The sequence below is a fragment of the Zingiber officinale genome, chromosome 3A (genome assembly GCF_018446385.1).
Source record: "Zingiber officinale cultivar Zhangliang chromosome 3A, Zo_v1.1, whole genome shotgun sequence".
In the NCBI taxonomy this organism is placed as follows: domain Eukaryota; kingdom Viridiplantae; phylum Streptophyta; class Magnoliopsida; order Zingiberales; family Zingiberaceae; genus Zingiber; species Zingiber officinale.
Genome location: NC_055990.1, coordinates 162,364,059 through 162,376,267, shown reverse-complemented (window position 1 = coordinate 162,376,267; position 12,209 = coordinate 162,364,059). Strand labels below are relative to the sequence as shown.

General features: G+C 38.3%; 3 protein-coding genes across 4 annotated transcripts; all 3 read right to left on the bottom strand.

Annotated features, from left to right (window-relative positions):
* Positions 1 to 393: 393 nt before the first annotated feature.
* Positions 394 to 3,730, bottom strand: LOC122053209 (protein phosphatase 1 regulatory inhibitor subunit PPP1R8 homolog). Of its 2 annotated transcripts, none has more exons than XM_042615147.1 (3): positions 3,577 to 3,730; positions 2,624 to 3,305; positions 394 to 1,755 (listed from the first exon to the last, which is right to left on the bottom strand). In XM_042615147.1, exons 2-3 carry the CDS (start codon positions 3,073 to 3,075, stop codon positions 972 to 974), a joined length of 1,236 nt encoding a protein of 411 aa, XP_042471081.1. In that variant the 5' UTR covers positions 3,076 to 3,305; positions 3,577 to 3,730; the 3' UTR covers positions 394 to 971. The 2 variants fall into 2 exon arrangements, with proteins under 2 accessions (XP_042471081.1, XP_042471083.1); XM_042615149.1 differs by having other exon boundaries at positions 2,624 to 3,241; positions 3,577 to 3,721.
* A 1,025-nt stretch (positions 3,731 to 4,755) lies between these two features.
* On the bottom strand, positions 4,756 to 9,404 carry LOC122053208 (U-box domain-containing protein 4-like). Its single transcript, XM_042615146.1, has 2 exons — positions 8,873 to 9,404; positions 4,756 to 5,785 (listed from the first exon to the last, which is right to left on the bottom strand). Exons 1-2 carry the CDS (start codon positions 9,217 to 9,219, stop codon positions 4,987 to 4,989), a joined length of 1,146 nt encoding a protein of 381 aa, XP_042471080.1. The 5' UTR covers positions 9,220 to 9,404; the 3' UTR covers positions 4,756 to 4,986.
* A 281-nt stretch (positions 9,405 to 9,685) lies between these two features.
* LOC122050861 (protein MICROTUBULE BINDING PROTEIN 2C-like) lies at positions 9,686 to 11,735 on the bottom strand. The gene is made up of 4 exons (XM_042611731.1): positions 11,649 to 11,735; positions 11,281 to 11,472; positions 9,839 to 9,955; positions 9,686 to 9,736 (listed from the first exon to the last, which is right to left on the bottom strand). The coding sequence occupies exons 1-4, from the start codon at positions 11,733 to 11,735 to the stop codon at positions 9,686 to 9,688; spliced, it is 447 nt and encodes a 148-aa protein (XP_042467665.1).
* Positions 11,736 to 12,209: the final 474 nt, after the last annotated feature.

Genomic DNA, 12,209 nt, shown 5'->3' with positions numbered 1-12,209 from the left:
CATCGAGCATTTTAAACAAAAAAATATACTTGATTTCTGACACTTGAATATCAACAGAACTCCCAGGCAAATCCAAACTAGAGAAAGATATGAAGTTTTATCAGTATGTACAATGAATCACCAAACAGCGTAGGGATTCAAAGAGCAGTTGAACTTGTAGAAATAGTAGGGATTAATGATGTAAAACTTTCTCTATCCATTAGGTAATCATAAGTCATAACTGCATTGAGTACAATAACAATATTTTAATAGTATGAAAAAGAAGTGGACTTGCAAATGGACCCTCAGATTTCCAGCTTAACAAGTTGTTCGTCCATATCATTGAAAATATTATCAATAAACACCATTATTTCCATTTACTTGGATGGAAGATATGTGGGAGAAAAAAGAAAGTCTCAAAACAAAATTAATGGAGCTCTATCATTAATGTATATACAGTTTTTTTTTTTTCACTTCCTCAGTCAGAATCTCAAATCTAAAGCCAAAAGGGTTTCAAAAATATGGACAAAGGCAAGAGAAACAAAAGACAACTGAGCTCAAGAGCAGAAAAAAGAAAGTCTAAAGTAATTGTAGATAATCGTTAAAGCTAGAGTAACAAAAATAAGGCATCAAGAAATGGTTAGAAGCAATATACCAGTATATATACTGCAACTCATATTCTGCCTTTCAGTATCGAAGAACATTCAATCAGAGATAATCATGTAGAACAGAATTTCTGAGAAAACCATCACAGACAAGGGATGTAAAGATTTATAGTTTATCACCCAAATTGCAAAACAGAAGGGCGGCACTATCATATCTGAAACAACACTTTGTTTTCAAATGTAGGCAAGAGGATTTTCTTGCTTCTCTCTCAAAACTTCCAAAGCCATTCAACTCCAGGGATTTTCTGGCCGTTCAAGAGGAATAGCATTCAATAGCTGAACATCATGGTACCGTGGACAAAAGTTCTTTCATTGAGTACATCTACATCACCCAAAGAGGTCATCACTATCATCTGCTGCTGAACTACTGTTTTCTTTTTCATCAGCAGAATTAGGAGGCTTTTCCCCTAGATCTTTTGTTGATCCTACCTGTCCATCTGAACTGAACGCCCATGAAGAACCCCCCTTACCAGGAAAGTCATTGCCGTAGAGATCATCATAAATTCCAGTTTTCAGAGTGCTTTTGACTTTGTTGAATACCTGCTGCAGCTTATCAGTGACGCCTCTTGGAGAGGTCCCTTCTTCCTTCTGTGTTACTTGCTCCTTACCTTTCGGTATAACCGTAACTTGTACAAGGGATTCATATTTGCCAACAAGACTACCCTCTTTTACCCCAATAGGGCCTGGTTCAGTTTCTACATCTGCACCATCAGATATCCCAACTACCTCAACTAGTTTTCCTCCAACCTGATCTTTAAATGACACTCTAATTTTCTTTCTTCTTTTGGAAGAACTACCACTTGAAACACCCTCTGAATGTCTCTTTAAGTTGGACAGATCTGACTTACTAATACCATAACGGTTTAATATTGTATTGTATGCCACAACAGCATCCTCATCAGAAGGATCTGGAGGGGATGGTAGATCAACTCCTGTTGGGAGTGCAGGAGTAGGAAAGAGAGCAGCTGTGTTCTTTCTCAGTATATAACTTCTTGTTGATGCAGCGAATCGAAGAGATTGACCAACCTCAAGTTCCACAGGGTTGTCCTTAGTTAGTCTCTCGTTTGCGACAAATGTACCATGTACTGACCCTAAATCAATGACGTATATGCTGAATGATCAAAGGAATAATCTTGTTAGTCCAGCAAAGAACAATAAAGAAAAGTAAAATTAAGAACTAGTAGATAGTGCTAGATCAGTTCAGCTTGGAGCATTGAATAAATTATAGATGCCTTGTAACTTGGAAGAAATTGAGGGGAAAATGAAATAAAAAATGTACAAAGGAAAAGAAATAATTATTATCCACTCTCCAAATTTCTTCTGTTATATCTGTCTGTTTTAGGGGAATGAGATAATCTCACTAATCCATCATGTTTTAGCAACTGCCCATTAGAGTATGGCATTAAATGATCAGATTATATATGTATTTAAATATCTCTTATTTCCTTCCAACAGATTCTATCCACAAGTAAACACTTGCTGATATTTCTAATTCAATTCCTTGTCTTTTCTCGCCTGAAGCTAAACTACTTTGCTTCTCTCCCAACTCCTCTATTCCAAGTAACAAAGCATATATGTCATTAACTATAGATGCCAAAAAACATATTGCTTTTTCCAATGACAATTTTTTATAACGTACAGTTCAATAATTGCACAATGCAATGTCACCATGGGGGTGCCAAATTGGCTAGAGGGTGTCAACTTTGCTACAATGGGACAAGGGGTCAATTCCCAATAGACGCATGCCCTCGGGAAAAAACTCCTCCCACCCTCTAGTCACTTGGTGATTGGCTATAAGCTGACCCCGTGATTTATCTCTCTTCACATAAACTGGGACGGGTTGTAAGGGGCATTTGGGGTGAGCATAATCACCTTTTGCTACACTAATTGCACAATGCATTAGTAAGTGTGATTTTAAGCCATTGTTCAACTATGTTCTGGAGACAAAACAAACATTTCAGGAATAATATGGAACAAACCTTCCATTTCTGTGAGGTACAACTGCAGCATGCTGACGAGACACAGATTGGTGATCTAGCACAAAATCGCATGTCTGTATCTGCCGGCCAAAAATATGCTTCTTTTTCTCTAAATTGATCTGATCAATGACCTCACCATCTTTAATGACATCAAGAAAAAAAACTCTGGGACGTGGCTCTATTGCCCAGTCAGGAGGCTGCCAGGTAGATTGCCCCCCGCCAATCTGAGTGGTATGTGGAACTGGAGTTGCTGCTTCAGATCCTACAGACATAGGAGCAACTTGATGTTGATGCTGGATATGATTTAGGCTTGAATTTTGCGTCTGGAATGACTGAACCAGAGAATTGGCCGCTTTAGAAGCCGAACCATTTTTTGCTGCTGAACTTGCACTGACGGAGAAAGGTTCCAATGACTGGGACTTCTTAAACCTATCAAGACCACCTCTATACATTTTCCTGCCTTTTCTATTTACCTTTCCCTCACTTGGTCTACAAGCGATTCCCAAATATGCATCCTTTATAAAAATTCAATAAGAACAGAAAACCAATCCATAGAAATCACACAACCACTCCCAAACTCGATTGCACACCCCGGAAGAAATAAACAACGGTTTTCTTCTGAAAAAACAAACAAGGAGAGATCGTTTAGATACCAATCCACAATGCTTGCGTCCACGAAAAGCTGCTCCATGAAGCGGAATAAGAACAATTAGACCAAAAGGGGAGTAAATCATACAAAAATAACTACAATTAGTCAGGGAAAACTGAAAAAAAAAATCAAGATTCAAGCACTAAACCATCAAAAAACCAAAAGAAACTCGTAAATCGGAAGAACATAGGATCTAAGTGACAGAAAATCGAGATTAAAGGGAGAGGGAGTTCTTCTGTCGGAAATCATAAATAGAAAGAGACAAAACCAGGCTACTACAAGGCCAATCATAGAAAAAGGTTACCTCGAATCGATCAGGAGAGATTTGGCGATTAGGGTTTCTCTGGGAAGCAGCAGAGAGAGAGAGAGAGAGCGGAGTTGGGATGGCTAAGCAAATGGAATGCGAGCATAATAAACGATTAAAAAAGAGAAAAGAGAAGATGTACTCGAATGTTAACCCACGAAACCAGTTTACAGGCTTCCCTTGACCGTGGGCCAGTTTCATCAAAGCATTCCCAGCCACAGGTAATTGACACAGAAAGTTTGGGTATGGTCAGTCCTGCCCATTTAAAATCTAAAATCCGAGAAAAACACGGAAAATTTTATTTTGTTTTCTATAGAAAACAAATTAAATAATTAATATCGTAAATTCATTTAATTAAATAATGATAGACCGTGAATGTACAGGATTCCTTGTGATGACCTTGGGACGAGTTGACGGGGACGTTGGGGGTGAACGTATTCGTCTTTTGTCACAGTGAATGTACGGGGGTGAAAAGATGGGGTATTGCAAGATCATGGGATTGAAATTCAGGACATCAAATATATCTTTTCCTGCATCTTGGTCACCTATTTCCTAAGATCATAGGATTGAACGAATCATCTGAATATGTCACATTATCTGAATGTCAGGATGATAAATTTATTATAATAAAATTGAGATTAATTCTCGACGAGTATATCATCAGAAATAAAACTTCTCTAATTCCTATAAGATAAGTATAATAACCTTTTATTATAATGAATATGTTACTATATTTGAGACTTGCATAATTATTTGATATAATAAATAGTGAGGTCAATTCTTAGCGGATATGAAAATGACAAATGTCCCTAATAATTTAGCTCCTTTCAGAATGTAATAACAATTTCAGAAGTCTGAAGTAATGATTTCACTATCATGCATCAATTGAATGTGTCATTTCAGCCTTATCATAATAGATCTTGAATTCCCATCACAAAATTTATCCATTATCATAATAGATCTTGAGTTCCAATCACAAAATTTACCCCATGCTAAGCCTTCACCTAGGAAGTCGCTTGGCTGGCCGAATAACCCTATAATTTACATTTTAATGTCATGGGCAATGGGTGAAGGTTATTTACCTTTGCCAATGTGCCACGTCATCTTTTCCACGCCGTCTCAGAATTTATTAGCATATCTGAACAGAAATAGATAAACAGAGTGGATTAGAGCAACCCGAATACGAATCCAGTAAGTTTTTTTTTTTGAACATTCAAACCTTCAAAGTCAAACACTCCACTTTTAGCAAGTTGGCTAAAAGTCCGCGTTAACATGTACACAGAAAAGTGGGAAATGAAAAGAACAAACAAAAAACATGAAACACAACCATTATCTTACACAAATTCTGAGAAAGCCTACACTTCTAAACCTAATATTTGTTGACTGGGTACGGGAAGAAGTCATTTGAAGTTAGTGGCATCCTTTGGAGTGAAGTTTGGTGGCACTGAGTTCCTTATCTCGTCTAGCCATATCCTCCATTATTCGCTTTGCCGTCGCAGCAGCCTTCATTGGTCCATCGACCCGAGTCGCGATGTCGTAAACTAAAATCTCTAGCTCCTTTGATACAACTCTCTTTTTCTTGGAATCATCCCGGAGCAGATTTAGGAGATCATGAGCCCTCTCACGGGCTTTCTTCGTGCCCTCGGCTGTTAACAACATCAGCCCTGGAATGGGACCTTCTTTGAGGATGAGCACCCTGCATTTCTCCCGGCAATTGCTGCACAGAGAAAACAACACTCCAACAGCATACTCTGCACTGAGCAATGAACCCTCTTCGATGGTCTCTACCAGTGTCAAAATGCTTCCGCCAAATTCGGATATCAAGTTCCTTCCTTCTTCGGTCCGGGATAAAATTTCCAGGAGACGAGTGGTTTTTTCAGCAAGCTTGGAGTATTTCTTGCAGTCCTTTAAGAGGGTGAGGAGCGGATTAACTGCTTCTGAGGGTAGGGTAAAGTTGGTGCTATCTTCGCAAGAAGAAAGATTGTACAGGGTAGTGACAGCGTCGACCCTTCCTTGGATACTTCCTGCAGCGAGAATTTGAACAAGAAGAGGAACTGCTCCAGAGGTGGCAATGGTTGGTTTATTAGGGGTAGAAGCTGAGAGCGTCAAAACTGCTGCCGTAGCCAACTCTCTTAAGTTGTTCTTCCCAATTCGGAGGAGCTCCACCAGATGTGGCACAGCACCGCTCTTCACAATCTTATCCTTGTTTCTGGGGAGAAAGAATACTCTTAGTAAAGATCAATAATCGAACAAACAAATCCATAATTGAACTTAACCATGGACCATGGACATTACTAGATAAGGATAAATATGTAAGTATCTCACAACATTTTAATCAGCCAGCAGTGCTTGCTATTGATAACTATGCCACAGCACAGAAAGAGATAGAAGAGGAGAATACAAAGAAACTCTGCCAAAGAAAGAAATCATTAAGGAGGCAAACTTTCATTTTAAACATATTGAAATTTTACATCTGTAATTGTGTTACAACTTGGCTAGTAAATTGACAAACAAAGCCTGAAAACACAAACAAATATAATTTACAGATATCAAAACACCAAATCCGATCAATAATAGAAAATTCTTGTGTGTAGCTCATCCAAATGCCAAATCAGTCTACAACAAGGTTGAAATAAAAAATTCCTACAAGTATAGTAGCAGAATATACACAGGCATTCATGTCTTGCTATGATGATAGCAGTTCCTACGTTTACTACAGAGACAGGTAAAGGAAGTCAGATCCCTTGTGTTTTTGACAAACAAAAAGGAGTTAATTCAGTAAAAAACCAATGGAAGATGGGGCATTACTGCACTCCATGGAGAATTTAGCCACTAAGGTAATGTGAAAGGAATGTGCCAATGCCAAATAGTTGGGGCAAACATGGCTTGAAGATGAAGTAATAGAATGTTGATGCAATTCACAAGCAAACTTGGCATAACCTGATCTCCAAAAATTGACTGATAGAAGTTAAGCCTAAGCCTGGCCCATAAAGACAGCATGGAAGCCTGTGCAAATAATTTCATGTAAAAAATTCTGAATATTTGTATGATAATTGTTCAACCAATATGCTTGAATTTCCAAGACTTTCAGTATATCTTCGAATCTAAACCCTACATTATTGCCCAGAGAATCTTCAATCTTATCTGAAAGTGAATTGAACCTCTTAACAAAGACATCAAAATGATGTTAATTCCTTTTTAACAGAATCTATAGTAATCAGGTGAATTAAAAGTATCGCCAGTAGAAACACCATTTACAGCTTCAAGATTGAATAACAGAGCTCGCCTCCCTGTTATGTCTTGAATAAGAAGTTTAAAATGTTTATATAACGTCAACATAAACTCTTCATGCAGTGATGGTATCAATGTCCACAGGGCATGAGACTCTAGCTATGCATAAATTGAACATTAGAAATGAATTAGCCATTTTATATAGTTCCTGAGGCCTGAGGGGACTTTTTGCAATTAAAAGTTGATGTTATACATGCATCCTTGAACCAAAAGAGATTTAAACCATTGTCTTTCGAATATGGTGCACGTTCAGAAGAGGTAGCCATAATAAACACCAGAAGAGGATCCAAAATAAAGTCTTAGAAGCGTGATGAATGGGATCCGCAAGACATACTACCATACAAAACAATTAGAATTTGAAAAACGATTATACTACACTGACCAAGCTAAACTGCTCCGGTACATAACAGAATTTAACAATCCAAATATACACATCAGCAAGCATAGTTATTAAAACTAGACTAGACTGCCGGTTCGACTGGGAAAAGTGAAATCGAATAGTTTCCTGAGTTAGATTAGCTTATGAATCATCTGTGCAGCATCAACAAAAAAAAAAACGGATTGGCCAGTCTTGTGAAAACTGGCTGGTCATATACCACTTTTCAGAAAACCAGGTCAATGTATCTTAAGACTCAATGTAAAACAAAATACCCCATTTTTAATTTCAAATACTTAAAAATTTTGGATATAATTCTAATATTTTAACCTACCCTAATGATAATACACCCAAAAAAAATTAAAATCCTATTTTCAAAAATATAATTATAAGTTGATTGTTTTGATTTTTTATCTCAATAACTGTTCCATATACAATAGTCAATTAATTTTTTTACATTATTTTATCTCAGATAACTTACTATTAATTTTGTATAAATGTGGAACTTGTATGATTTGATTTCTGATTATTCTTATTGCTATACACTAAATTATAATATAATAAAATAAATGTGTGATTTCCTCACATGAAATTTATTTATTTATTTTAATCTTTTGCATTACCTAAATTTATGGTTCATGATAAATGAGTAAGTTTGCAGTGCAACCGATTGATTGAGGTCGATCTACCAAATGGACTTGGCTGAGTCAAAATTTGGATCACATGTTATTCGACCAAATGACAATTGGTGCAACCACTGAAACAATGACCCAGAGTTTGAAATGTTCAAATTTCATTTAGTTTTTATAATTATGTCAGCAAGCCCATTGTTTCTCCAATATATTATGTGAGATGATATTCTATTATGTTATTTGAAGCTCATAGATAAGACGTATCAAAATATTAGAATGGCAATTATTCACTAAGCCTTCTCAGTCTCACACAAATGATAGAATGGCAATTAGAGTACAATTATATAGCAAATAAAATATCAATTAATAAGAAAACTGAATTCAAACAACACAGTTCAAAGGGCTAAAATGATTCCTGCGAATGTCACACCTAGAAGGTCAAATCTGCCAATACAATGTTATGAAATCAGATCATAGACTTCTTGATCTGTAATATACTCGTCAACAAAGTCACATCATTGGGAATGTTTATGACAATATGATACGACCAAATAGATTGTGACAAACTCTTATAGAAACAAGGATGTAACACTGAAGCTGTTATAAGATCATCTTTTGCATGCTATATGTAACAAAGATCATCTTTTTCAGAATTACAACTTAAACAAAGTTATGATATCTACAGAACTTGCTAGCAGAGATAGATCAAAATGTGAAGAATCAAAATGGATTGAGTCGCACCGCCCTTACTCTAATTTCAGACTAGTTAGCTAGTCATACTGTCAGCTTTTGATTACCTCCATACAACAGATCAATATGCGTAAGTAGATAATCCAATCACTATAAAGCAAAAGAAAATTGTGGTAGCAGGTAGTTGACAAACAAAATCGCAAACAATCATCAAAGCATCTAAACTCAAGCAGTCATCACTTCATTCAATAAGCTAGATCCGACGCCAATCGGTTTAGTGAGAACAACGACAGACCGGGGAACTCACCCCTCGTTGCGAACGGCGAGGTTGAGAAGCGCGAGCAGGGCAGCCTCACGGGCGTCACGGTCCGGGGAAGGCAGCATGGCTATGAGGGGCTGCACCACGGCCTCCACGGCGAAGGTGGAGCGGGACTTAGCCGACGCCCTAGCGAACTTGCGCACCTCCCGCGCGGCCTGAACCCGCGCCGACAGATCGGCGTCCGAGAGCCTCCGGGCAAGGTCCTGCACCAGGGCCTGCTTGCCGAAGTCCCCCAGGCGGCGCTGCTCCTCGGCGGCGGGGGCGGGGCTGCAGATCGGGCTACTGGTACTCGGATCTGTGTTGGGTGCGGAGTTAGGGTTAGGGTTCTGGCACATCGCTTCTTCCACAGCTGTTGCCTCCGACGACGACGACGAGTCTTACGCTTGTTGAATTGCCGTTGATTTGTTCCTGGAGGGAAGAGAGCGCGCGAGCGATGAGGAGAAAGAAAAGTGCGGAACGGAGATGCCGTTACATTTGGCGGCGGCGCCGCTACATGTCCGGTAATTTACAGTTTCATGTCCGTGATGAATTGAATTAGATAAAAATGGAATTTTTTCATTCTAGCCCCTCTTAGTTTCCCTATTATTCAAAATACTGCTAAGGATCATAAGCATTTAAAAAGAATTTGATAGCCACAGTTTATGTTTTTTTTTTAAGTTCAAAAACAATTTATAAATAGAAAATGATTTAATTTTGACAATGAAAATGTCATTTTCTGCCCAACGAAAAAACACTTTTGAAAATACGACTCTTTTCAAATACTTAACTATCAAAGTCATTATTTAAACTCCTTGATGATATTCATGCTTCATACAAGACTTTAACACTCAAACACAGAATTCCATCAGAATCCTTCAAAAACAGATGAAAAGCTATTGATTTGAACAAAGGAGATGAATGCCATTGCAGTTCTTAGTGGCAGTTGATAACAAGAGATTGAAGTTGGAACCTTGCCTCAGTGGCCGCCGCTAAAGACTCTTCACTGGGGTTTTCTTTTGCAGTAGCAACAGCTGCAATGTAGGTGAGTCTTGCCTCTTCCATCTTGTGGATATCAAGTTCATCAGTGTCATCCTGCTCAAAGCAAAGCAAGTTTATTTTACCACAGAAGGAATTTCTGAGTCAATCAATGGTAATTGATAATGACTAGAAAGAATATAGTTTGCATCTGTTTCAACATTTGCAGGCCATTTGTTTGCCTGGAAATCCAGTTGTTACTTGCAACTGGAGTTGCTTAAATGATTATGAGCATAAGTGCATCGTAAAATAGGATATTTAGATATTTCATGTGAGATATTTGATTCATTTATACTAATTGATATTATGATGAAATTTCAGTAATGAAAGTAGAGATAGGTTACCAGACCAAGCTACATGAAATGAAATGAAATAAAAGATTATCAGCCTAGGGACGGATTGACGGGGACGTTGGGGCGAACGAATCGTCTTTTGCCACATGAAATAAAAGATTAACCTACAATCGAATCAGGAGTGCTCTGGTTATGACGTTGTACCCTTTGACTGAGGTGTCAGGTTCCAGCACCCCCTGTGCAGGCTCTTATCAATTAAGTGGTACCGTTCACCCAAAAATCTCTTCGAGTATTTCTGATAAGGGGTCGTTTCGGCGGTGGTGTCGGTCACTATAAAAAGTTTACCTATACAATTTTTTACCTCTTCCGTGTTGATTCTGAAACGGATTGATGGGGACACTGGGGACGAACGTATTCGTCTTTTGTCATCATGAAATAAATAATTAACCTGACCTCCCTCATGCAAAGGGTCACTGCATTAGCACAAATGTTCCTTATGATTTATCTCTTTCATAGAATATGAGACCGTCCTAGAGGGATGTTAAGGTGATGACTTCACCTTTTACTCGGATGAATAAAAAATTAATTTTCTAAAGAAATTCATGTGATCTATGACAAACACTTTGTTACTATATGAATAAATATATCTTTCATAATCTAATAGCTTTATTGGTCATTTTAAATCTTCATAGAAAAACAAGGAAAAATTTGATAATTACACTATACTGAATACATCTCTACACCTAGTTAAAATAACACATTTAATTATCTAATAGCTGTTTCTAAACTCAATCTTTTAGATCATCTAATATTACTTTCTTAAAGATATCCCAGATTTTTATGCTTCCTAATTTCATGTCATCTTTAATTTGCTAAAATATTGACATAAGATTATCTTCGTATATATTAATTGTCTATATTTATCATTTGTGATCTTTATAATTTATATTATAAAGGGCAATATCATACTTCAAATGAGATGCAAAGGTCTACAAAATGCAATGAGCATTTTTGGTAGCTAGTCTCCAAATTCAGCATGTTTCATTAAGAAATGAATTTTAAGTAAAAGTAACAGAGAAAGGGTCATACTATATGTGGAAGATGATCCACACTGCCAAAGGTTGCACTTGCATCAGAAGCAGCATCGAGACGCATCTTTGATAGTTCATTAAAGAATTTAAGAAATGCAGTGATCTCAAAATTAGTGGAATCCAGAACTCCCTGAAGTTCCTCTATTTTACTGTTTGATTCTGTCACTTCCAACTCTAATTTCTTCTGAATCTGTATATTAAAAAGATAGTGCTTGAGTCAAAAGAAAAGAAATTTGAAAGGACATTATGACGGCCATCATATGGATACATGATCCGATGATAAGAAAAGGGACTCATTCGGGAAGAGATCATTGTCACGTGGAAGGTCAAAGTCAACATCAACGACTCCCGACCGCTCGGGCGAACCACTTGCCCGAGCGGCATGATAGGTACAGGCTCGGCATCGCTACAGCTCGACACGGTACCGAACTTCCAACGCTCAAAAAGTCTCATTATGCACACGCCGAGTGGTACTCCTGCTCAGACGCCGGCCAGGTCCCAGACTCACCAGTACAGTGAGGCGTTCCCTCGCCCGGCAACAAGGGCAAGATGGTCGAACGGAGGTCGAGCAGCACGCCCGCTCGGCCCCAGATATGGCAGCGCCAGAACATCGGCAGTTGGCCAAGTGGCTCTTCCACTCGGCACCAAGAATATCTTCCTAGGGACCCGTGTCGCCGACAAACGGCATGACTGGCGGCGTGTTTAGACAGAGAATCGTACGGTGGAAGCTTCCACTGTCACGTCAGTGATATGTTCGGGCTGTTAAGGTATGACATCATACATGCTTTTCTGACACATCCTTTCTGAACATGCTCTAAGAAGCATGCATGCCTTGGGAAGCGTGCACGCGCCTCTCAGGAGCCCTATATAAGAACCCCCAGATTTCGACGGAAGTATGCTCACTACTGTAGCTACAGTTACACCGTT